Source organism: Leguminivora glycinivorella, chromosome 14, assembly GCF_023078275.1.
Source record: "Leguminivora glycinivorella isolate SPB_JAAS2020 chromosome 14, LegGlyc_1.1, whole genome shotgun sequence".
NCBI classification, from domain to species: domain Eukaryota; kingdom Metazoa; phylum Arthropoda; class Insecta; order Lepidoptera; family Tortricidae; genus Leguminivora; species Leguminivora glycinivorella.
The window spans coordinates 2949163-2976379 of NC_062984.1; the positions used below are offsets into that span (position 1 = coordinate 2949163).

The 27217-nt window shown below is 38.3% G+C and overlaps 1 protein-coding gene across 1 annotated transcript; it reads right to left on the bottom strand.

The window, feature by feature from the left end:
• Positions 1 to 365: 365 nt before the first annotated feature.
• On the bottom strand, positions 366 to 22694 carry LOC125233341 (lactosylceramide 4-alpha-galactosyltransferase-like). The gene is made up of 3 exons (XM_048139322.1): positions 21286 to 22694; positions 3507 to 3631; positions 366 to 1788 (listed from the first exon to the last, which is right to left on the bottom strand). Exons 1-3 carry the CDS (start codon positions 22014 to 22016, stop codon positions 1535 to 1537), a joined length of 1110 nt encoding a protein of 369 aa, XP_047995279.1. The 5' UTR covers positions 22017 to 22694; the 3' UTR covers positions 366 to 1534.
• Positions 22695 to 27217: the final 4523 nt, after the last annotated feature.

Sequence of the window (27217 nt, forward strand, 5' to 3'; positions counted from 1 at the left end):
AAGTTATAAGCGATTAATAGAATAGGTATAGTGTGAATTTTCTGAGATGAACTTTTCGCTTTAGCCGTAATCTGTTAAACAAAGGCCTTTGTTTATATTATTCACGGCCGCTAGCTCCCGTTTAAACGGCACGTGCTATAGTCTCAGTGTAGTTAAAAAGCAACTATCATGATAGTAAAGGTTCAAATCCATAAAAAGACCTTTCGGAGATAACACGTTTTGTCATCTTCAAAAAAAGTTACCTGCATACTGCAAACTGTTTAATAAATTTGAACCTTATTGCTATCATGATAGTTGCTTTTTAACTACACTGAGACTTTAGCACGTGCTGTGGAAACGGGAGCTAGCCGCCGGGAATAATAGAAACAAAGGCCTTTGTTTAACAGATTACGGCTAAAGCGAAAAGTTCATCTCAGAAAATTCATACTATACTTAAGTATATAAGTGTGACAGATGACAGACCATTACAGTCTTTGATTCAAAACGATAGTAATATTATCACGAATCATAATACTTTTAAGGTATTGTGGCGATTGAAAATACTAGGAATATTTTTTAAAGTTACATAAATCAAATATAGCTACATGAAAAAACCCTCACGCACACCAAATTCGTCGAATAACTTCTAGACCGCATCGTGTAAGCCACGCTTTATACAAGCGGTTAAAAAAACGCGCGTTAATCACAATTTCGGGTTCAAATATTTCGAAATTCGAATAAGGTCATCATTTTATCAACATCGTTAATTTGTAATAAGTTGAAATTGAGTTGAAATATTGTTATTCTATTCTACATGCAAAAAGAAAGCTTACCTACTTAAATATGAAAAATTTGCCGATTTTTTGGTCAATAAAGTACCATTGAACCTAAAGTACCTACAGTCAGGATCAAAAGTAGCTGATTGATCAAATAACGATTCGAGTAACAACCGTTAGTAAAATAATTAACATACATAATAATCACGGCTGTATCCCATAAAGGGGTAGGCAGAGCACATGAAATACTAACTTTCAGTGCCACAAAAAGCACAAAAAATAATTAAACTATGACATTATTTCTACAGAAAAAGGTACGGTGGCCTAGATGGCGTTACACCTTTGGGGGACGCTCGGCTAAATGGCGCTAATATCAATATTTGACATTTTAACACATATCAAGCTAAGAATATGAGCCAAATTGTCAAAACTGGTTCAAAAGTTGTCTATGCACTGTGAACTGTGATACACATTTTACTTTAAATCTTTAACTTCTAATTAGCAGAAATGTTTGAAATCGATGCCACTAGGCTTGGAATAAATTTAAAAGTGGAAAATGTCTGCCTTGGGTGAGACTTGAACTCCATCCAGAGGCAGTAACGCTCTATAATACTTGATCCTCTTTGCTTCATACTAACGCGCGATTTTTGGTGGGCTAGAGCCGATTCCGCGTCGATAGGTCTGGGGAAATCCTAAGTGCGTATTCACATTTATGGATCGGATAATGCAAAAACGCATTAACAAGACACGCTCTCATTTCTAGTAGGCAAACGTACTGTTTATATATTCTTTGGTTCCTCTTGTACTGGTAATAAAAAGTCTTCACCATATAATTTATAAACTTTGGGGCAATATTTCCTCGCTAATTTAGCATAAGGAGAGTCTTTATGTACATCGAGGTGACCTGTCAGTTTGTTCCATACGTGGAAAATGTAGGCTGTGTCTTCGAGTTTTATTTCTCCTGGGTCGAAGTACGTCCATCCTTTCCAGTACTCCACAGGGTAGAAAAACTGGGGACCGTACACCTCGAATCCTGAAAAATAAAGAAAAAAAAACTAAAGTACAGCCTGGCACTGGCAAAAAAGAGTAGAACTAAATGAAACTATTTTTTTTATCTTAGCAACACTTTAAATGAGCTACGAGTGGTCGGTTTGAGCTGGAGCGAGGTCACAAGGGTCGCTGAAGATAGGAAGGCGGGGCGCGAGCTTGTGAAGGCCCTTTGCACCTCTGGGGTGCCTTAGGAATACAACAACAACAACACTAAATTTACTGTTCTCATAGAAGTGTCAGAATAGTTGCCACATGCACACCAGCCGGTTTACATACACAGTGGCGCCCCTATTATTTGTGTTTTCTAATTTTGCCTTTAAAATCCAACAAGCTATTTAGAAAATTAAAATAATGTAGACGCGAATGTTTATCCTCCCATAGAAAATATGAACTTTGCGCCTTTTACTGTACTATTATATCGACGCTTAATAAGAATCAATATTGTCTAACTAACATGTAAGTAAATGTTATATATATTAGCTAGACAATATTGATTTGTAGATATAGATATATGACATGATATGATAGTGATATATGATTATATATTCTGTGGTTATACATAACGTAATCAAACTTCTATATTCCAAATTCCAATCTAATGTGCCGGCAAAACCATTTCATGTCCACATCAAAAATAACATCCTGCGCTGATAAATAAGATAAAATAAAAATACAATACGATACGATAAAAACACATTTACACAATATTTTATTAACATTAATATACCCTACTCCTACTGCTGTTATAAATGTTCTAACACTGGCTGTTATAAATGTTATATAACACGGTGTGACAGGGATAGCGCGATGGCCCCTGTCACACATGATGTTATATAACATTTATAAACCAGTGTGGGAGCACCATTATGCAGTACATAGTTGTGATATTGCCTATGACTCACGAGTGTAGTCTATTACCTCTGCCACACACTCGACCAGCGGTATGGGAAGTAGCGAGGGAAGTGGGCAGAGGCATAGTGTGGCCGCGCTACTCGTCATGGCGCTCGTCATGCTCACCACTCCCTATTTTGTCGGTTTTCTGGCGCGAGTCAAAGGGCCGGCAACAACCTAGTGCGATAATCGCGCGAATAGGGCAGTGTGTGGTTGAAGAGGGCAACATCGCGGCAGCGCAAGGAGCATAGTGTGGCAGAGGTATTTGACTCAGGTCAGGAGTATTGTCTATAAGTAGCGGACATCTGGCTAAGGTTACTGGTCGAGCACTGACTGAGGTTGCTCGCCGGGCCTTACTTGATGATGCATGATGCGTGTGATCACACTAATCACTATTATAGTTGTGTTGTGATATTGTCTATGGCAGGAGTATAGTCTGTGCCTCACCGTTGCATGTTGCAGCGAACAAATTACTGAAATTGCGCGTTATGCACTCTATAGTTGTCAAATTGTCTATGTTGTCAAATTGTCTATCTATCTATCTATCTATGACTCTTTGACATTTACCGCCACCAATCAGAAACTGTAAATCTATTACCTCTTTCAAGTTCTACATCCACTTGAATCTCGCGTCTATTAGACACTGTGAATGCTGACTTGCTGAGTAGCATCATATTTCGTGTACTAGTTGTTAATTACTTGTTGTTTTTATTATGTAGGTATCTTTATGCCAAATAAATACTTTCTATTCTATTATGCCCTCTATAGTTGTGATATTGTCTATGACCCAGGAGTATAGTCTATGCTCACCGTTGCAAGTGGCAGCGGACATCTGGCTAAGGTTACTGGTCGAGCACTGCTGCTTGAGGATCCGCGTGATGACACCAGGGCCGTTGTAGCCCCACACATCGCCTCTGTAGTTGTTCTTTACGTCCCTGGAACAAAATATTTCATTATAAGTATTGATAACAATGATAACCGGTGATGTGCGCAGCCCTACGATCGGTATTGCAAATGGTTCTGGTCGCACCTCTAGCGGATTTGACAGAAGAGCATCGCCCGCCTTTTGCGCGGACTATTGTAATGAGGACGAGGCACACTGACATTTTATCCCGCCAGGCGGCGCCTGTGCTAGTGTCTACATGCATGTGTGTGTGTGTGCATGTTAATTATAAGATGTAATGTTTTGAAAAGAAGTTGCCCGCCGAGTTTCTTGCCGGTCCCATAGTGGATACCCCCCTCCCAACTGAGGGGGGACTGAAATCTTCTCGAGGCTGAGGCGTAGGGTTAGAGCCGGCGTAGCTTTATTTGACGTTCATATGCGCATTGTAATATGCCTACTTGAAAAATAAATATTCATTTTCATTTTTTAATTTACTGTCTAGGCATGTCACTGTCATTCATATGTGTGAGAGAGAGAAAACCTCTTCTCGCTCTCATGTATGGACTAATAGGGTGGCGCCATCTGTCATAACCTTTGAGTGTGCCTCCTCATTCCCCAAGTTGTCTGTTTCTCGTGGTTTGTTGTATTAAATTAAATCCTTGTATTTGATGCTGATTGGTATTTTAGTTTAACAGTTTGTTAACAAACAATAGTAATATAATATACCTTCACCACGTCAATACAAAGAAGAGCAATTCTAAGTTTTGCACAGAATTTTAACCTCTCACACATACCTCTTCTTTTGTATCTGATTTTGATTCTTGAGTATCTGTGCCAGATTATATCGCATAGGTACCTATATATATATATATATATCCCTCCAGAACCAGGCGAACTAAATTAAAAAAAAAACTAAATTGACAGGTAATCACAAATAATGCGTCAAGGTAGCTTTTATTTACATTTATATAATTACCATAAGATACAGACTATAGTTCCGCAACGCTGTAATTAAGTTTGTGGGGAGACCCAACAGTACTAATTGTAGACTAGTATTTTTTATACAATTTAGATTGACATTATTTTATCAATGCAATGTAGTTTTATAACAATACTAGCTTTTGCCCGTGGCTTCGCTCGCGTTAGAAAGAGACAAAAAGTAGCCTATGTCACTTTCCATCCCTGCAACTATCTCCACTTAAAAAATCACGTATATTCGTCGCTCCGTTTTGCCGTGAAAGATGGACAAACAAACAGACACACACACTTTCCCATTTATAATATTAGTATGGATTGTTCATCATCATCATATTAGCCGAAAGACGCCCACTGCTGGATATAGGCCTCCCCCAAAGATTAAACAATGACCTGTCCTGCGCCACCCGCATGCAGCGAAGGCGGACTCATGCAAATATAGTTCATTGCACCAATAAATAAATAAATAAATATTGGGGACACCTTACACAGATCAACTTAGCCCCAAACTACGCAAAGCTTGTACTATGGGTGCTAAGCGACGATATACATACTTAAATAGATAAATACAGTATACTTATATACGTACATAGAAAACATCCATGACTTAGGAACAAATATTTGTGATCATCACACAAATAAATGCCCTTACCGGGATTCGAACCCGGGACCGCGGCTTAGCAGGCAGCTAGGTTGGTAGTGACCCCACTACCAACTGAGCCAGACCGGTCGTCAAATAATAAATGCTCTGATATTTAGAATACGATGGAAATTGTACATTGTTGACTATTTAAAAATGCTTATTTTGTAAGCCTTTTTTAATAAAGAATATTTTGATTGATTGTGGTATTAATAATATCAGAGCTACTTGACCGGGTTACAATACAGTTGTCGTGTTTCATCACTTACAAGAAATCGATGCCACCCTGTAGTAATTGGCTATGGAGTTCATATTCGGTCGCGTGCTGTAATATCGACCCGTCATCGTCATACCGTACTGCACTTCCATAATTTCATTACGAACAGTGCAATTTTTAGCATCATGTGAGCAGTTCTCAGCATATTTTTATTTTGTCGTCGATTTCACTTTTTTTTATTATTTATTTTTGGAAATTTTTACACTTTTCTACTCAGAATCATGAGCTCTCATGATTCTAATAGGAGACAAAAGATGTCCCAAAATGTTCATACATTTTATTGCTTTCCTCTGAGTTACGAACGAATTTACGATACGATCAAACAAGTTCTATGGGAAATTGTAACTCTACTAAAATATAATAAAAATTTTATATAAATAAAAATTTGACTCATTTTTTTTTCTCCTGCGGAATTGAAACAGCTGACATGATTCTGAGCAGAAAAAGTACAAGAATTCCCACATTTGGAAGAAAAAGTATAATCGACAAGAAAATCCGCCCTTCAAGTGTACATTCGAAATGGAGTTTACACAGTTCGAAGTAGAGTTTATGTACCGTCTCGAACTTACCAGCCGCTATGCTATGATACCTACCAGGCACCGTAGCCGAAAGGCATCTCTGGCTCTGTCGCGCCACGCAACTGCAACGCACTGTGGTTCAAGCAAGAGCGATAGAGATAGATATCTATAACTAGGAGCGTTTCGTTTCGTGAGCGTTTATGCATTCGGCTACGCACGCTGAGGGCCTACTGTGAACACCAAATTTGGAGCACCATTCTCTGCTCTAATTATCTACGCCTTAATTAGGGTTAAAAGAGTATGACCGCATTGCCCCCGACTGCAGGGCCTTTTGAACTCGCTAAAATATAAGCAATTATTGTTAAGGGGCTGACAACACCCAATTGCGCAAAATTGATGTTACTTGCGCAGTTTTTTAAGACAAACTATTAGTTTTAGAAAGGCAAGTAAATTATATATTATTATTCATTATATTTCAATGAACATAGCCGTACTCGATACACGATTTAATGAAATTGACTCGATAGAAAAAAATTGCAAAGATTGGTCTCGAGTTCGTCATTAAACGGTTCTATGTCGTTCAATTATTCACTTAGTTGTCTTTAATTAAAATTACAATAGCAAAAATATGCATATCTATAACACTAACAAAACATATTACAAAAATAATGCATCTTTCTATTTTATTTTAATATTTTTCCGTTCTTTTCGTACCTAGCCCGGCCCGATATCCCATACATTACAGGCGCCATCTTGGATTTTTTCCATTGAAATCCTTCCGACATCCGATATCAATGTGAAAACGGACTTAGTGCGTTTTCACATCATCCGATCCGATATCGGAAGTCGGACCAATATCCCATACATTTAAGCCGCAATCTTTGATTTTTTCTTTTGAAATCCTTCGACATCCGATATTAATGTGAAAACGGACTTATAGGACTTAGGGTATGCGATATGCGCATGCGCCCCACGGGCAATTTTGTCGTTATCAACTTTTTTTTCAGTCCATTGCTAGTTCAAAGTGCGCACACGTGTGCCTTCAATATTTCTATCCGGTTTTAGAAGGACCAACATTATGTTGACATTACTGATGGTTGTTGACAATACTCAATACAATTTTACTGCCTTATGTTATGGCTTAAGACACAGTGATGCAATAAAATAAATAGGTTATGTATAGGAATTACGGTTACCTTATGCTAATAAGCTTCGAACCATGAGTTCACGACATTTTAGAATTTTTTACTGGATAGTGTACTAGTGCAAAAAAAGGTGAGACTGAATGGCCTCAATTTCAAATGTAAGTTATTTTTAATAGAAACAAAAGCCTACAAGTAGACACGCTATTGTCTTTAGTATAAGTGCTAGTTCAGATAGAGGAAACCGCGCGGATCTTATTAGGGTTCCGTAGTCAACTAGGAACCCTTATAGTTTCGCCATGTCTGTCTGTCCGTCCGTCCGTCCGTCCGTCCGTCCGTCCGCGGATAATCTCAGTAACCGTTAGCACTAGAAAGCTGAAATTTGGTACCAGTATGTATATCAATCACGCCAACAAAGTGCAAAAATAAAAAAAATGGAAAAAAATGTTTTATTAGGGTACCCCCCCTACATGTAAAGTGGAGGCTGATATTTTTTTTCATTTCAACCCCAACGTGTGATATATTGTTGGATAGGTATTTAAAAATAAATAAGGGTTTACTACGATCGTTTTTTGATAATATTAATATTTTCGGAAATAATCACTCCTAAAGGAAAAAAAAGTGCGTCCCCCCCCCTCTAACTTTTGAACCATATGTTTAAAAAATATGAAAAAAATCACAAAAGTAGAACTTTATTAAGACTTTCCAGGAAAATTATTTTGAACTTGGTAGGTTCAGTAGTTTTTGAGAAAAATACGGAAAACTACGGAACCCTACACTGAGTGTGGCCCCACACGCTCTTGGCCGGTTTTTTTAATAGCATAATACTGGAACGTTCACACTTTCACACTAGAGGTACAACCGCGGTGTAGTATGAACGGTCTAGTACTATGCTAAGTATGCTATTAAAATAAGACCCGCGCGGTTGATCCGCGCGGTTTGCATCCCCGCGGTTTCCGCTGTGTCTGAACTAGCACTAAGTGCGTTTTCACATTATCCGATTCGATATCGGATGTCGGACCGATATCCCATACATTACAGGCGCCATCTTGGATTTTTTCTATTTAAATCCTTCAGACATCCAATATCGGATCGGATAATGTGAAAACGGCCTAAGGCCTAGGGGCGCTTAACTAGAGCGGAGCTGGCAGCGGGGAGGGCGAGCCTGTGACCACCGGGCCCTCACCGTACGCAGTGTGGAGCTACTCAGGACACTTGTAAGAGCTTCAATTGTTTTGTTTGACATGCACGCCGCACGCCCCGCCCCACTGCACGCCCAATATGAGCGTGCACTCAGGCCCTTACACAGCCTTACGGCTCAGCCACGACATTGGTCTAAGCGCGTCAGCGGTGAGCGGCGGCCATACATTGGAGCGAGACAAAGCGATGGGACTTTCATTCGCACGTATGGCCGCCGCTCACCGCTGTCGCGCTTAGACCAATGTCGTGGCTGGGCCGTTAGTCCGTTTTCACATTATCCGATCCGATATCAGATGTCGGAAGGATTTCAATGGAAAAATTCCAAGACGGAACCTGCAATGTATGGGATATCGGTCCTATATACGATATCGGATGGATAATGTGAAAACCTGAAAACGCACTTACACTTAAACAAGTGTTTAAGCGTCTGTATGCGGGATTGCGTAAGTACGCAATCACGCATACAGACGCGACATTTCCTCGCTGTATCGCAATGCTGATACGTTGTGCGAGGAAGTCGCCAGCTCTTCGGTCACCAATTAGTTCAACCAGACGCTTCGCGATTTCTGTGAACAACTCATTCGCGCTGGGACCCCATGGGCCTAGAGTTTCTACGCCAAAAGGTACAAAAAGGTATTCTTTCCTAAGACTTTTGTATTTATTACGTTTCAAGATTTCGGCACTTTCTGCTGTTGCACCCGCTTTTATACGCTACGGACCAAATAATTCTAAGATACTTATTACTCTTTGATAAATACTATTTAACGTTGCCGTCCCTATATATTTTCGAAGTCATTATGTATGTCAGGAGAAATTTGTACGCTTTTCCAACAAACTCTGAGAAAGCAAAGGTTACCAGAAATTCGGGTAAGCTTAAAGTTTCTTCCTGTAGACTAGTAAAAACGAAAAAGTCCTTCTTGGGAAACTGTACAAAGTTCTACAATAAAATTCCACTAGAAATTTGTAATCTTACAGACGCAAAGTTTAAAGCCGTTGTAAAAGGGGCGCTCATTGCTAGGGCATACTATAAAGTTAAGGACTATATCACAGACCGGGATATATGGAAAATATACTTAAGTGACAAACCAAAATAATGTATTTTGCTTTATATGCATAATTATTTAATTTAAATTGTATTTTCAGTTAGGATAATTGGTTAATTTATTTATTTATGTTTGTACAAATGTACCCTTGACTTTCATAAGAGCATTATGTTAATGCCTAAATTGAAGAATAAAGAATTTCATTTCATTTCATTTCATATCACAATCATGTAAGTATTCTTTAACGTTAATAATTGCGTAGGTAATGTAAAAAAGACAAAGATGGCGGCTAAAATATATCGGACGTCGGTGTCGGTCCTACATCCGATATGGATTATAATTATTATAAATGGGATGTGAAAACGCACTTAAGGTTTACAGAAATCAATAAAGACAGGTTGTATATATATCTTTGAGTATCTCGGCAGCTCTCATATATCTGATGGCGACAGTGTCACTAAATACAGATTTATGTTCGATTCCTCCTTGGCCTGCCTACTATGATATGTATGGTATGATCGATAATTCTATTGGAAACGATTATGTCCAAGGCCTGTGTCAATACTGTCAATTGATTTAATTTTATAATCGTCCACTGTAGAAGGTTCCATACTTACATAGTTAGAACAGAATTGATTTCTTCGGTAAATATTTAATATCTTATTATTCCCTATGATACATAACTTATATATATACACCGTGTTTTTTTGTTTTCCGTTAAATTCGACATGTCGTTATCGTTAGGTTTGTTATCAGGAACAAAAATTCGCAAAAAAAAAATTTTTATCGCCTTCATACATAATAAAAATAAATGAATAAATTAGTGTGAGAGACCCTTAAGAATAATATTCAAGTGATTGACGGCACATGTCAAAACAAATAACATTGGGAAGTGGTAGGCTGTCACACACGTGTTCATTAACGATTTTTAGGGTTCCGTAGTCAACTAGGAACCCTTATAGTTTCGCCATGTCTGTCTGTCCGTCCGTCCGTCCGTCCGTCCGTCCGTCCGTCCGTCCGTCCGTCCGCGGATAATCTCAGTAACCGTTAGCACTATAAAGCTGAAATTTGGTACCAATATGTATATTAATCACGCCAACAAAGTGCAAAAATAAAAAATGGAAAAAAATGTTTTATTAGGGTACCCCCCCAACATGTAAAGTGGGGGCTGATATTTTTTTTCATTCCAACCCCAACGTGTGACATATTGTTGGATAGGTATTGAAAAATGAATAAGGGTTTACTAAGATCGTTTTTTGATAATATTAATAGTTTCGGAAATAATCGCTCCTAAAGGAAAAAAAGTGCGTCCCCCCCCTCTAACTTTTGAACCATATATTTAAAAATTATGAAAAAAATCACAAAAGTAGAACTCTATAAAGACTTTCTAGGAAAATTGTTTTGAACTTGATAGGTTTAGTAGTTTTTGAGAAAAATAAGGAAAACTACGGAACCCTACACTGAGCGTGGCCCGACACGCTCTTGGCCGGTTTTTATTTTTTTAACAACTCGATAACCGTAAGAGTTAAGACTCTAGTTTCTTAGATAAATTAATTGTATTTGATCCACATTTGATCTAAAGAACCACCACTTAAAAGTTAAAGTTAACGGAATTCAATAAAAACAGGGTATATTATGTAGCACACAGTAAGACTTATCGAGTTACTTATCACTTAAAACTTTATAGAACTTTCTACGAAAATAAAACATACCTAATACAGAGTGCCCTATTGTTACGTATTCCAAATAATTTAATATTTTCTACAAAATAATTTTGAATTTCAAATTCCAGAATATAATCTTTAAATATTGACGCATCTTCAGGTTTACTACGACCTACTAAGACTATTTCAGTGCAGAGGTTTGCAAAAAAAAAAAAAAACAGGTATTAGTATTGTACTTAGTAATGTAATGAAATTTATCAAATTATCCTAATTCAGCATGATGCTTCTGGATCGGTTAGCAACAAGTCTAATATGTATATAGAATACCTGTAGGATAAAACGGGTACCTGAACGGTTGCAACTGCATCGTTGACATATGTATGCTCTCAATGACAGTGCCAACGCATTGTGGCATTTGTGGCCCATGGAAATGCAACCGTTACGCGTTAGACAACTCGCGGCCCGGTTCGAACTTCAACATTAAGTCAAAAATTAGCTCCAAATTCGATTCAGATATGACAGTGTTAAAAAAGTCGGCTTTTCAAGCATAAAGTCATTTTTGAATTTGACATTGATTTGATCTAGGGGATCGATTTTTGAATCTCGACTCTCGTCCATTCCATTTGGTGAATTTTGTTCAATAGTATCTCCAGTTCGATTTAATTTAAATTCTACAGAATTGAAAACGAGTGGTTACTTTCGAATGACGAGATCATGCGTTCGAAATTCAAAAATCGGTCCCCAAGTCTCCATGTCGTATTTAGAGCAAAATTTTCACGTGTCTTAAAGTTCGAATCGCGTACTACCATAATCTTATCATCTAAAGATTCTGAAGCTATGCTATAACGCGCTAGTATAGTTTGACCCCTATATTTGTAACACCTGTCAACAGAGCGAAGTCAAGTCAAAGCGTCAAGAGAGCGTTCTTGGGTCGACCGGCTGGTGGCCTGATGGCGGGTCGACCCAGGTATCGCTGGGAGGACAGTGTGGTGGGCTGGTGGCGGATCTGCGTCGGCTTCAAGTCAGTGACTGGCAAGAGGCTGCGCAGGATCGGGACAGGTGGCGATCTTTCGTTTCGGAGGCCAAGATTCACTTTGGATCACTGAGCCAAAATAATTAGTTGGTTTATTTGTCAACAGAGATCAACATAAGTGTTAAGTACCTACTGTTCTATTAAATGCAGTCCTCAAAACAAAAGAAAATTGCAGTATCGTGTTCTAACAATCTAACCATTGGTGAACTCGTTTTCCTTTTTGCTATACATCCATAAATACTTAATTACCTACATAATTACAAGTAGTCACGTGACGTCAGATGACTCAGGTAAAATGGTGATGACAAACAAAGGTTTGTTCCCTTTTGTATATATACACAGGCACACAAGTGATATTTAGGGACAATTCTCTGTACTTTTTAGATATTTAAAAGGGCGTCAACAAATAATTTGTTCATTTTAGGGTAGTTAGTAACTACTAACTATTCGGTTGGCTAACCGACAAATGTACCTAGTTACATTTGTCGGTTAGCCAACCAAATACATGAGCATCCTGTTTCTAACCTTCTTATTTGGTAATTGTAATGTTTTCATTTACCCTCAACTGGGTACGTAGACTACGTAGCAGCATTCGCTCATGAAACGTTCACGATAATATCTCTTTCGTAGCTATCTATCTCTATCGCTCTTGCGGTTTGGCGCGACAGAGCCAGACTACATTTCTGCGGCGTTTCGCGTCGCAGAAATGCCATTCGGCTACGGGGCCTGAAATGCCAATCGTTGACGTTCGACGCCGATCGAACGCAGTCTGGCTCTGTCGCGCCAATACGGAAGAGTGATAGAGACAGCTACACGATATTATCGTAAGGGCCCGCGCACACGGATGCAACAGTTGCACGGCGACATTTTTTGTCGTCACTCCTTGGACGCACGACAGAGACAAAAAATGTCGCCGTGCAACTGTTGCATCCGTGTGCGCGGAGCGTAAGCGTTTGTGTATTTGGATACTTAGTCTGCACTGTATTGTCACAGTAGCGGCATACTGTGTCCTATAATGGTCAGTTAATGGTTTCTGGCCATGGCTACGTGATGATCGACGACTAATCACGTAGTAACGCCATGACCTTGACTTGTTGCATGCCATGTACGTTTTTATAGTCGACCAAGCATGGTCGTTGGTTTAAATTCAATGTTGGCGCTATATAATCGTCTTTCAAAGAGACAATAAGGTTTGAAACGTGGATCTTTCAATAAAAAAATATATATAGTAGTAGTAGTAGTAGTAGTAGTAGTAATCACTTTATTGTGTACAACAGATTCATATACAGTTTACAGGAACAGAGGTACAAAGGCGAACTTATCCCTATAAGGGATCTCTTCCAGCTAACCTTAGATTAGATATAAATATGTACTTAGTAGGTATACAGTCACCATCAGACAATATCCGACCATATACTCAAAATATCAAAACACACACTTAAGTAATGCCTTTACAATAGAATAGTGTTGACTTGTTGAGATACTTGTGATCACCTTGTCCGCTCCCATGTTATGTATCTGATGATGGCGCACGTAGCTCACTTTTTTATCAACCTTAAAGCACCAAAAAATTACGAAATTTTAATTTTGTTACGTACTACTGTTGCACTCTGTATACCAGTATCAGTAACAAGCCGACTTTTGATTAAGTTTAGTGCGTATTGATTGACCGGAACAGTTTATTAATAATTTACGTCAGTACTTACTTGTACCACTGAATAATAATAATACTTACGTGTAGATAGTAGTTCTTATCTTTTAAATCAATAATAAGTAAATATTAAGTAGATATGTAAGAAAATGGGACGACATTTAGTTTTTAACCGCCTTCCAAATCTCAAAGGAAGGGGTTCTCAATTCGTCTGTATTTTTTTTTTTTTTTTTTTTTATTTTTTTTAATGTTTGTTCCTCGATATCTCCGTCGTTACTGAACCGATTTTGAAAAATTTTTTTTTGATTGAATGTATATGCACACAGATTGGTCCCATTTTTCTCAGAACCCAGTTCTGATGATGGGATCCTGAAGAAATCGAGGGAACTCCTCAAATCTGAAAGGCATACATATGGTGATTTTTGTGTTTTTAAAGGAACAGCATGCATTTACGTACGGAACAGTGACATTTGGTGCAGTGGAACTCCTGATGATGGTCAGAATGGAACTCCTCAAATCTGAACGGCACACAGCTTATAGTGACTTTAGTATTTTTATAAGAACAGCTTACACTTACGTCCAGAACAGTGACATTTGGTGCAGTGGAACTGCTGATGATGGTCAGAACGGAACTCCTCAAATCTGAACGGCACACTTATAGTGACTTTGGTATTTTGATAAGAACAGCATGCACTTACGTCCAGAACAGTGACATTTGGTGCAGTGGAACTGCTGATGAAGAGTGAGCCGCCCCTGGTTAGAGTTCCGTTTTGATAATCATTATCATCTGTAAGTACTTCAGAATCATCCAAATTTCAAAATTGGTTCAGAAATGACGGAGATATCGAATAACAAACATTAAAAAATATACAGACGAATTGATAACATAATCCAACATTTGAAAGTATTCATCACCAAAACCCCAAAGGAAGGCGGTTTTTTTTTTTCTTAAAAATTATCTTTCAATCCTTTAATAGAATGAATGACCTACGAGTGACAAACATGAGCAGTTTCATGTGCTCTGCCTACCATTTTTGAGAATATAGGTGTGAGTTTACTACTGTACTTTTACATAGGTATGGTGTATAAAAAATACAGTACAAAAAACGTAAACAATTAGTATATTTTCGGGTAGTTACATCATTTGTTGGTCGCCGTCGCGTCTCATCGCATCGTCTACTTCCATATCGATAAGGTTTGATTTCGTATGCGTCGCATCGCCGTCGCGCGACCGTCGCCCACGCAAGCCACGCCGTTACGTCCTTCCTATACAAAATGTACTGAGGAGACGATTTTTAATTACAGGACAATCAGGACATGCGTCGCCTGTGTGTGGATGGTCCCTAAAGTTGACAAACTGATAAAAATCGTTTGTCCCTTTCTATCATACTAATACGTCGGAAAGAGACAAACGATTATTAGGAGTAAACGTTTATGAACAGGGGAACTGGGGGGTTTATGACTGTGGGGACAGACTATAAATGTGTTCTTACTTCTTGTGCGGTTTCGCCTTATCTTATCAGTTTCGTTGGGACACACCGAGCTTTGTTCCGAAATGTTATCTGTGGATATGACGGCATACTCGTACCACGTACATATAGTATATGTAAATACTTTTGCAAACAAGATAACGGAACAATATTTACCTTATGCCATTTAGATAAAGATAGATAAATAAGTCAACGGAATAAATTAAAACACGACCGGAGTGTTTGAAATCGACACGAGTTGCGAATTGGCTCTTCGCATGTGTATCGTATGACGTTTTACAGTCAGAGGCGCCTATCAAAACCGTTGGCAATTTACCTGGTCTCGGCCTGACTAACAATGCTAGTTATAGTATGAATTTTCTGAGATGCACTTTTCGCTTTTGCCCTAATCTGTTAAACAAAGGCCTTTGTTTCTATTATTCGCTGCGGTTAGCTCCCGTTTAAACGGCACGCGCTATAGTCTCAGTGTAGTTAAAAAGCAACTATCATGATAGCAATAAGGTTCAAATCCATAAAAAACCCTTTCGGAGATAACACGTTTTGTCATCTTCAAAAAAAGTTACCTGCACACTGCAAACTGTTTAATAAATTTGAACCTTATTGCTATCATGATAGTTGCTTTTTAACCACACTGAGACTTTAGCACGTGCTGTGGAAACGGGAGCTAACCACCGCGAATAATAGAAACAAAGGCCTTTGTTTAACAGATTAGGGCAAAACCGAAAAGTTCATCTCAGAAAAATTCATACTATACAAAGTACAATTTATGAGGGTGCCTATCCACAGGAGATGTTCTACGTGGGTGTCCTTGTACTGTCGTACATATAGTACATATATGTAAATACTTTTGCAAACAAGATAACGGAACAATATTTACCTTATGCCATTTAGATAAAGATAGATAAATAAGTCAACGGAATAAATTAAAACACGACCGGAGTGTTTGAAATCGACACGAGTTGCGAATTTGCTCTTCGCATGTGTATCGTATGACGTTTTACAGTCAGAGGCGCCTATCAAAACCGTTGGCAATTTACCTGGTCTCGGCCTGACTAACAATGCTAGTTTTTTTTTTTTTTATACTACAATTTACAAAGTACAATTTATAAGGGTGCCTCTCCACCGGAGATGTGCTACGTGGGTGTCCTTATACTGTTTTATTTATCCACCAATCGTGTTCATTCACAGAATATACACCCTGTTCTTATTGAATTCCGTTAACTTTAAGGGAAGGTTCTTTAGATCAAATACAATTAATTTCTCTAAGAAACTAGGACAGGGTGTCCACTACTAAACCCAAAAAAAATTCCCTGACTTTTCCCTGACTTTCCATGACCATTTAAGAAAATTTCCCTGACCAAATTTTCATTCAACTATTACCACTTTTGCTTAGAGTTGCAAAAAAACCGTTTTTTTTCTGCCTTGAAAAAAAAAAACCTAAAAAAAATAAGTTTTTACTTTTTACCGTACCTCAAAAAGGAAAAACGGAATCCTTATAGGATCACTCGTGCGTCTGTCTGTCCGTCTGTCACAGTTTTTTTTTTTCTGGAATATGTTTGTTTTTTAAAGGCGGAATATTAAAATTTGCAAGGCAGTTCATACTTTTATACCTACGGTTTTTTATCTTTATGTTAACTATCAAACTTTAATTTCTGGTTTTATAAAACTAACCGGCCCGTGCATCAGGGTAGAGCGAGTTTGAGTTTCGGCGCCCTTGGGTAAGCTACAGTAGAAAAAACCATCGCGAGCGCAGCGAGCGCGAAAAATTTTCCACTTTTATACGTCCCTGGGGCTGATAGTAGTTATTATGTACATAACATAGGAAACAAAATGGAGTACCTAGTCTATCAGAGCAGAGTAGTTATGTGCAAGTTGCGGAAACTTTCCAAAAAATCTTAAATTTCATGAAACTTACACGAAAATAAAGGGAATTAAAATTGATGAAATGGAAAATACTAATCGCGAGCGAAGCGAGCGCGAAATTTTTTCTTTGTTGTCAGCGTCGGGATGCCCATTTAGGTGTTTTGCCACTACATGCCTTTAGGTTTCCAACTGCAACTTATTATCCTCCTATGCTCCTTTGACTCATACAAAATTGCGCCTCTATGTGACGTTATGCGCCATTGCCTTTATGGGGAACTCCGCTTTGGATTGTCGGATAGATACTTAGAATTTGGACAGCGACGTAACTTTATCTTTGTCGTTTTCACATCGCCCTAGCAAAAGCAAATTATGAATGTTGTATATGGTGACATTGTGGTGCAACTTTCCAGTTAATCTGAATCACAATAACTGACAATGGCAATGCAATGTGGCAATGTCACAGTTTCGTTTTCTTTCAACCCCTTATTTGCCAAGAGTGGCACTGAAGCTTTGGTAGTTTCATGTGCCTACCCCTTTATGGGATACAGGCGTGATTGTTATGTTTTGATTGTATGTACGATAACTGAATTTATTCCCGACCCCCTTCGCCATTTTGGAATATGTGGGTAGGGCACGCAATGTAAAAAAAAATCTGGATTTTCCGCATTTACGATTTTGGGCCGGATAAATTAAGGTCAGCTAGAGCATGAGCTGACATCTCTCATTAGCAATCACTGGGATGGAGGCCAGGTACTATACTTGTAATGAAAAGTCTAAAGTGTCATTTTTATGTTGCCTTAAAATCACTACCAGGAGTCGATCTTTGCTGTCATGGATGTGGTCAATCCAAGAAATCATATAATTTTTTAAATACTTTTTGATTTTTTTTTCTTGGTGTCAAGTTTTTCCCTGACCTCCAAATCATTTCCCTGACTTTCCCTGACTTTCCATGACCACTATGAGCTTCCCTGACTTTTCCCTGACTTTCCCTGACTTTCCAGAAAGTGGACACCCTGTAGGATCTTAACTCTTACGGTTAACGAGTTATTAAAAAAAATAATAGTTATTTGTTATACAAGGGGGCAAAGTTGTATTTTAACGCCGAGTGTGAAATTGAAAAACGAGCAAGTGAAAGGATTCTATAGTTGAACCATGAGCGAAGCGAGTGGTTCGAGAATAGAATCCTGAACTTGCGAGTTTTTTTACACACGAGAAGTAAAATACATTTGCACCCGAGTGTAACACAAAACTTTTCCCCTCACTATAGCGAAAAAACTATGTACAACTCAAAAAGATGTCTTTATCACTGCTTCTAGTAGTTCCACAGGTGGTAAATCATCTTTATTACTAGATTCACCTACTTTTATCAATTTTAAAGCAGTTAATGTGACTTTATTCAAGGTCAATTTACTTTACCCACTAGTGGATAAAATGCGTTTTTACCCGCTGATATTAAAGGACAAAACACGTGTTTCCGAGCTAGTGAGGGGAAAAAAATAAAGATAATTACTGAACACGTCTGTGACAGCCTTTACCAATTCCTAATGTTATTTGTTTTGACATGTGCCGTCAATCGAATCGTGGAGTGAGCCGCCCCTGGTTCATTGTTGTACAAAGCATAGCGCTGGTGGGAACGTGGCTATCAAACACATCCGTAGTTCATCTCTGGTGGAACGGCACCCTAATTCAAATGCCCACTTACAAGATGAGTCAGATACTTGTTCTGAACTCTTCACTACAAATGAAGATTACTGTTATCTACTCAATTGGCTTATAAAGTGAATCAGCTCCAAGCACGAGACAGACCGTTTTCATATTATCCGATCCAATATCGGCGTTATCGGATGTAGGACCGATATCCCCTTAAACAAAAGATACTATAGACTAGACAGCCAAATAATAATACCACTACCGAACGAGATGGTCACATACAAATTATAATAAGAGTGACAGAGAGCAAAATGTTATTTTTTGTCTTTGTCATAGTTTCACTTTTCCGCCGCTGCCACAAACGAGTTTGTGGCAAACAATAAGGACATGAACGTGACTTGTCAAGCTTATTATCCGTCCAAATTACGTAGGTTGTTTATGGTAAACTGTCAGCCATTTTTAAAGTGATTCTTAAATTCGCTCCATTATTCTATATCTGTCCCTTACGGATGTACGCTTGCGTCAAGTTGCGTTACACATATGGCCAACGGTTCCACCAACCCTTTGTGAAACCCCTTGGCCAAGATAAGAGCCGCTGTTTACACATTGGCGAACCACTCACTTGGCATTGGCTCTTCATGAAAGATGGACGTGGAATGGAAAAGTCTAGGAAATTCTAGGTCATAGACGTTTTCAGAAAAATTTGATTAAAAAATAATAACCCCGTAGTAAAATTAAATTATTTGAAATATTAACAATTTTTTGAATATTCTGATAAGAACATTTATCTTTTTTAGGAAATACATTAAACATTTGCAAGGTTATTTTATTTCCTAAAATCTACACTATTATTGGCATAGATAAACTTATTATTTTCGTAAATATTTCACTACTGTCCTCTCTGACGGCTGACGACCAACTGAATGAAGCGCCAACCGCGCCAACGTGTAAACGCAGTTGGCCATTGGCGCCAAGATCCTTTGATGTGTGGACAAAAAACCGACACCAATCGGTTGGCCGGCAAGCGCAAGCGCCAACTTACGACCAAGTAGCCCTCTACACGCTTGGCCAAGGGGGTTGGTGAAACCGTTGGCCATATGTGTACAGGGGCCATGAGGATATCCCATAAACTGAAGGCGCCATCTTTGATGGCCCCTGTACACACATGGCCAACGGTTCCACCAGCCCTTTGTGAAACCCCTTGGCCAAGATAAGAGCCGCTGTTTACACATTGGCGAACCAATCACTTGGCATTGGCTCTTCATGAAAGATGGACGTGTAATGAAAAAATCTAGGAAATTCTTGGTCATAGACGTTGTCAGAAAAAAAATATTAAAAAATAATAACCCCGTAGTAAAATTAAATTATTTGCAATATTAACAATTTTTTGAATATTCTGATAAGAACATTTATCTTTTTTAGGAAATACATTAAACATTTGCAAGGTTATTTTATTTCCTAAAATCTACACTATTATTGGCATAGATAAACTTATTATTTTCGTAAATATATCACTACTGTCCTCTCTGACGGCTGACGACCAACTGAATGAAGCGCCAACGTGTAAACGCAGTTGGCCATTGGCGCCAAGATCCTTTGATGTGTGGACAAAAAACCGACACGAATCGGTTGGCCGGCAAGCGCAAGCGCCAACTGCCAACTTACGGCCAAGTAGCCCTCTACACACATGGCCAAGGGGGTTGGTGGAACTGTTGGCCATGTGTGTACAGCGGCCATGAAATGTTCCCTAGACATCCTATATGAAAAAAAAATTGAAAACGCTCTGTGCCCATCCGATCTCCGTCACCCGATTTCTTTCCGTCATTCTTCGGATTTATTGTGTAAAATTAGATCTAATATAAACAGTTTTACGGCTTACAAGGGCCTTATTTTCAGGGGTTCGGATCGGACAGAGTGCGAAAACGCTCTAACGCGCCATTTGCGTCTATTCTCGTCAGAAATGCAATAGTCTGAGGTCGGGGTTGTTTATTTACGAATCCCTGAATATAGACGTGCATTTCTACTCGTACCTATATCAGTTGCTTTATTAGGTAGGTGGCTATCGACATATTCCGATGATTCAGTTTTGAATTCAGATACTACGGGCCGATTTTTGAGTCTCACGCGTTCGAATTCAGAAAATTGTCACTGAAAAAAATAAGCAAGTCACCGTTTTCAACCGGTATTTTAGTGACAAAATCCCGTATGCGAGATTCAAAAATCGCCCTCCTAATCCGAGTAAAAGATTTTGAGTGGATTATGTCCTCGCACAATTATTGCATGTGAGGAAAATATGCAGGCAGTCAGCAAACCGGGACGTCCGGGGTGGCTAGCCGAATGGCACAATCGCTCACGAAACGCTCACGAAACGAAGCGCTAGTAGATATCTATCTCTATCGCGCTTGCGTATTGGCGCGACAGAGCCAGCGGCGTATCGCTTTCGTTTGGCGTCGGAGAAATGCCATTCGGCTACGGGGCCTGGACTAACAAATTCGTTGCCAACTTAGTTAATTTGGTCTGACTCTGAGGAAGTTTTTGAGTCATTCCACTCATGACTCACCTGATGGCCGCCTCAGCAACGCTCCTGCCGAGCTCGTCCCTGGAGAACGCCAGCGCGCCGGCCGCCACCGCAGTGTCCGTCTCCCGAGCCGCCCAGTTCCTCACCAACGGGTCCAGCGCCTTCGCCACGACAACATCCAAGTCCAAGTACACCCCACCGAACTTATACAAAGATAGGTAACGAAGCACGTCCGAGGTGTGCGATATACGCCACCGCGTCCTGTTCAACGCACCACCCGACACCATACTCTCCAACGGAGTCCTTTTAGCGTAATCTATTATATGCACTCTAGATAACCTAACATTAGTAAAATTCTTCAATATTGACAGACTTCCATTCCTCAAAGCATTTTTATGCACGGGAGCCGCGAATAGGACGTTTATCTGCCATCCAGGATGAGCGCGGGCCGCGGACTCCACGGCACACGCTTGACGCGAATTCAAGTCTCCTTTACAAGACGTTTCGTGAAAGAATATTGAGCGCGACGGCGGCTGAAAGTCCCCACTCTCCGCTCCAGGTAAAGTATTGTCTAGGTCTATGTAATGGCACGATATATCTTCTAGTGGACCCCAATGAATGAAGTAAAGGTCCGGGGACAGTGTCTGAAGCCCTACGTAGCCGCAGACAACCGCCAGGATGACGAATGCTAGTAACCGCCGGCGTCTTAGTTTGATTTTTATTGAGTTAATCATTCTAGCTATTTTATAAAATACACTGCAAATATTGTTCATTTAGCTCAACTAGTAGTTGGCCCCGAACTGGGAACTCACAAAAGCATGAAGCTTTAGTAATAATTATTCCTTAACTCACCAATAATTATCATAACATTGCATAAACGTGTACTTACTTGTCAACAATTCACCCAAGCAATAATTTATGTCTCTAGTTATCACCTTCTTTTTTATTATTTTCAGTGAAAATACAAAGGTAGGTATGTAAATATTATGCTACTTTGTTATTTTTGTATTATTCGATACCAAACTTGACTATTCTTTCTACCAAAAAATGTCCAGAGAAAGTTAGGTACTTATCCCCACACAAATTAGTTTTTGGCTTTCTAGGGTATTGTTCGTCAATAATGAATAATATTTATACTCGTATTGTTGTAAACATCTTCCTTATATTTTTTATAAAATGTTAGTAGGTACTTTACTACACTGCTCTCGAAAAATTCTCAGTATAGGTAATCCGATCAGTTGCCTTATCCTCTTTAAATTTGTATTTACGATATTTATTCCAGTATCTCTGCTGCGGCATCATAGTTCTCTGCAGTACATGTTGACATGAGAGGAAATCCTTTGTTATTTCATAGTTTCTCAATAGAACAACAGGTTGGCAGCATTTCTTAGGCTGTTTACGTTTCGCGTTCACTGTTTGTCACTATCGATATTTGCGGAAGGGACGCGATGCGCGCGAACCGTGGCTAGGCGCCTACTGGTCTCTGGTCTCTTACTTCGGGTTGCATTGGTTCGTTGCTTCGTTGTTCGCCGGTGGCTCAAGTCATAAGGGTATGCCCCGATGCCCACGGGCACTTTCGCCGCAGCTATTTTGTCTTAGGCTTGTGTCGTTCACGAACTATGAACTGTTAGGAATAAAATCCCATCAATGACCGAAATGAACTGAATCTTTCCGTGCTCTGAGAATCGGTCTTTGCTCATTTAGTTAAGTATAGGATCGGCGAGCGCGAGCGGTTTGGATCGAGAACGAATGTGTGACTGCGCCGACCGAGAGCGAGAGCTACTTAGCAGAGCAACAAAAAAAGTCAAGTTTTCATATTAAACTTCGGTTACTTACAACCTTTCGGCCCGGAATGTTACTATCTGTGGACTATTTGTGTAATTTTGACACTATTCGGTCCCATTCGTTCTGATTTTTCCGACCGCAGTGATCGCTGGTCTGGCTGAACTAAATGAGCAAAAGACCTAAAAGAGCGAACTAGTTCATGGGAGCGATTGAACGAGATCGGAGCGCTCCGATCAACGAACGAAACGGCACAAGCCTATTTTGTCTCTCGCATGACGCATCCACTGCAGCACTGTATGAAAAGTTGCGTCTCGTCGCTACTTGTGCACACTTTCATACTAGCCCATATTTAGAGATAGGCTGATGGTGTGGGTGTGACTTTGTGAGACACAAAATGGTTGCGATAATGATAAGATAAATTATGAATTGTTTTGTTGATTAACCCTCACCTCATAACGTCAGAGAAAATCGCGTGCGATATTTGATAAGTTGGGCCATTTCAATAACATAACAGGCCTTTGCATCTATAACAGATGATTCAAGCAGCATCCTTGCGACACTTACGTTCGTGGCTGTATAGCCCATGCAATTCGAGAGAGGATCCCTCGTCCGCACAAATAGTCAGGGACCAAACGACCTCTTTTACAAAAAGTCGTCGACATCTCTTCTAAATACCTAAAACAGGTATGGATGTGTTCCTCGTTATCTCCAGATTACGAATTGACCTGTTTTAGTTTAAGGAGGGGGGGACGGGTTGAGAAAAAGGGGGGAGAAAGATGGCGGCCGACCATCATAAATATTTATTCACATCTCGAGTCTTATTGCACCAATCTGTTCGTGCGAGGTGTCATTTGAAAGCTTATTAAACCTACTTTAATTGTTTTTAAATAACTATACTCATAAAAGTAACCCTTTACGAAATATTTGAAAATATGTGTTTTTTTATTGCGCATGAATTGCACAAGTACTAGAAAAAATGCGTCTAACTCAATAAACAATAACTTTACCGCAATTGATGTTATTATAAAATTTTTGCGTCTATTCATGTTCTTTCTAAAAATATAAGTTTCATTGGTATATGATAATATATAAGCATGTAATTACGAATTTGGTTTAGCAGGATTCACTCTGCCCGGTCGCAGAAATTGGCGCTGACCGTAGTAAAGTATTCAATATTTTTGAGGTCCTATTTTACGGATCCATATGCGAGAGGTATCGTTTTAAAGCTAATTAAACCTACTATATTTTTTTATAAATAACTATAATCATAAAGGTAGCTGTTTAGAAAATATTTGAAAATATGTGTTTTATAGACCATGAGTCGCACAAGTACCTACTGGTAAAAAATGCTTCTTAATCAATAAACAACAACTTTTCCGAAATTGATGTTAGTATAAGATTTACGCGGAATTTCATGCGCTTTCTAATAACATAAGTTGTATTGGTGTATGATATTATATAACCAAGTAATTACAAATATGGTTAAGTAGGGGCCACAGCGCCCGGCCACGTATGGATGCTGACCGTCGCCAAATTTTCTAATCTTTTGAAAGCATATTATGCGTACTATAATTAGTTCTCCATTATTTTAGTTGTAACTGTAGTAGCTAACAAAATTTTTGAAAATATGCATTGGAACCGATGTGAGTAAAACATGCTTCTAGCTCAATGAATTATATTTTTTCCGCAATTGATATAATAACAAAATAAACGGCGAAATGTATGACCTTTTCAAATAACATTATTTGCGGTAAAGTTATTGTTTATTGGTCATGCACCAAGATACAATCTTAAAAATTATGTAAATGGCAACGAAAATGGTCATCTATGTACATGACGGTGCGCAGTGAGTATGATGGATAAATTAACATTAATTGTTTATGCAATACTGACAAAACTTATTATTATAAGATTTACAGGACATTTCATGTGCTTTCTAAAAATATAAGTTTTATTGATGTATGATATTATACAACCAAGTAATTACGAATTTGGTTTAGCAGGTGTCACTGCACCCCCGTGACGTAAATAGGTGCTAACCGTCGCCTAATTTTATGTATTTCTCAGATCCTATTTTAGCGATCAATTTGTGAGAGGTATCACTTGAAAGTATATTATGCGTACTATCGTTACTTTTTAATAATTTTAGTCGTAATTGTAGAAGTTTACAAAATATTTGACAATATGTGTATTTTTACTGTATATGAATAGCATTCGCACTGATACGAGTGAAACATGCTTCTAGCTCAATAAATTATATTTTTCCGCAATTGATATAATAACGAAATGAACCACAAAATGTATGACCTTTACAAAAAATGAGTTTTGTTAGTTTTGCTTAAACAATTAATGTTAATTTGTCCACCATACCCACTGCGCACGGTCAATCGTCATATAAACGGATGTCCACCGCCGTTGCCTTAATTTTTTCATCATATTACAGATTTTATTTTACTGATCAATTAAGTATATAAGTAAATTCGATACGTGATAAATTATATTTATTATGAATATACGATCAGTGAAATAAAGTCTGAAAAATCATAAAAAAGGCAACGACGGTGAACATCCATTTATATGATGGTGCGCAGTAGGTGAGTTGAACAAATTAAAATTAATTGTTTATGCAATACACACCAAACTTATTTTTTGTGTAAGTCATACATTTTTCTTATTATATCAATCTTATCATCGTTTATTTTGTTATTATATCAATTGCGGAAAACTATAATTTATTGAGCTAGAAGCGTGTCTTATCAATGCCAATGCTATTCAGGCACAGTAAAATACACATATTACTAATCAAATATTTTGTAAACTTCTACAGTTTCGACTTGAAGTATTAGAAATAAAGATAGTACACATAATATGCTTTCAAATGATACCTCTCACAAATTTATCAGTAAAATAGGATCTGAGTAATGTAGAAAATTTGGCGACGGTCAGTCAGCACCCAATATCGTGACAGGGCGCAGTGACCCCTGCTAAACCAAATTCGTAATTACTTGGTCATATATTATCATACACCAATAAAACTTATATTTTTAGAAAGCGCATGAAATTTCGCGTAAGTTTTATAATAACATTAATTGCGGTAAAGTTATGGTTTATTAAGTTAGAAGCATTTTTATCTGTATATGTGCAACTCATGCTCGAAAAAAGAAACTCATGTTTTCAAATATTTTGTAAACAGCTACGTTTATAACTATAGTTATTCAAAAATAATTATAGTAGGTTTAATTTGCTTTCAAATGATACCTCTTACATATGGATCCGTAAAATAAGAAGTTAAAAATATTGAATACTTTACTACGGTCAGCGCTCATTTATGCGACCGGCGGAGTGACCACTACGAAACAAAATTCGTAATTTAATGGTTATATTATCACTTACCAATAAAACTTATATTTTTAGAACGCTCATGAATAGTCGCGTAAATTTTATAATAACATCAATTGCGGTAACGTTATTGTTTATTGACTTAGAAGCATTTTTTACCAGTACTTGTATTATTCATGCTCGATAAAACACATATTTTCAAATATTTTGTAAACAGCTACCTTTAATACTAAAGTTATGTATAAATAATTATAGTAGGTTTAATTATCTTTCAAACGATACCTCTCACATATGGATCCGTAAAATAAGACCTCAAAAATATTGAATACTTTACTACGGTCAGCGCCCGCTTATGCGACTGGAGGATAACCCCTGCCAAACAAAATTCTTAATTACATGGTTATATATTATCATATACCAATAAAACTTATATTTTTAGAAAGAGCATGAATAGACGCAAAAATTTTATAATAACATCAATTGCGGTAAAGTTATTGTTTATTGAGTTAGACGCATTTTTTACTAGTACTTGTGCAATTCATGCGCGATAAAAAAACACATATTTCCAAATATTTCGTAAACGGTTACTTTTATGAGTATAGTTATTTTAAAACAATTAAAGTAGATTTAATAAGCTTTCAAATGACACCTCGCACGAACAGATTGGTGCAATAGGACTTGAGATGTGAATAAATATCTATGATGGTCGGTTGCCATCTTTCCCCCCCTTTTTCTCGACCCGTCCCCCCCTCCTTAAACTAAAACAGGTCAATTCATAATCTGGAGAAGACGAGGAACATATCCATACCTGTTTTAGGTATTTAGAAGAGATGTCGACGAAAATCGTGAA

What these genes read in the sequence shown, in the direction of transcription:
- LOC125233341 (XM_048139322.1), bottom strand. Translation starts at nt 22,016, where the DNA reads ATGAACAATATTTGCAGTGTATTTTATAAAATAGCTAGAATGATTAAC. An exon ending in GTTGCTGAGGCGGCCATCAG is followed by an intron (nt 3,632 to 21,285) that starts GTGAGTCATGAG and finishes ATTTTGTTCCAG; the next exon opens with GGACGTAAAGAACAACTACA. An exon ending in GTCCGCTGCCACTTGCAACG is followed by an intron (nt 1,789 to 3,506) that starts GTGAGCATAGAC and finishes TTTATTTTTCAG; the next exon opens with GATTCGAGGTGTACGGTCCC.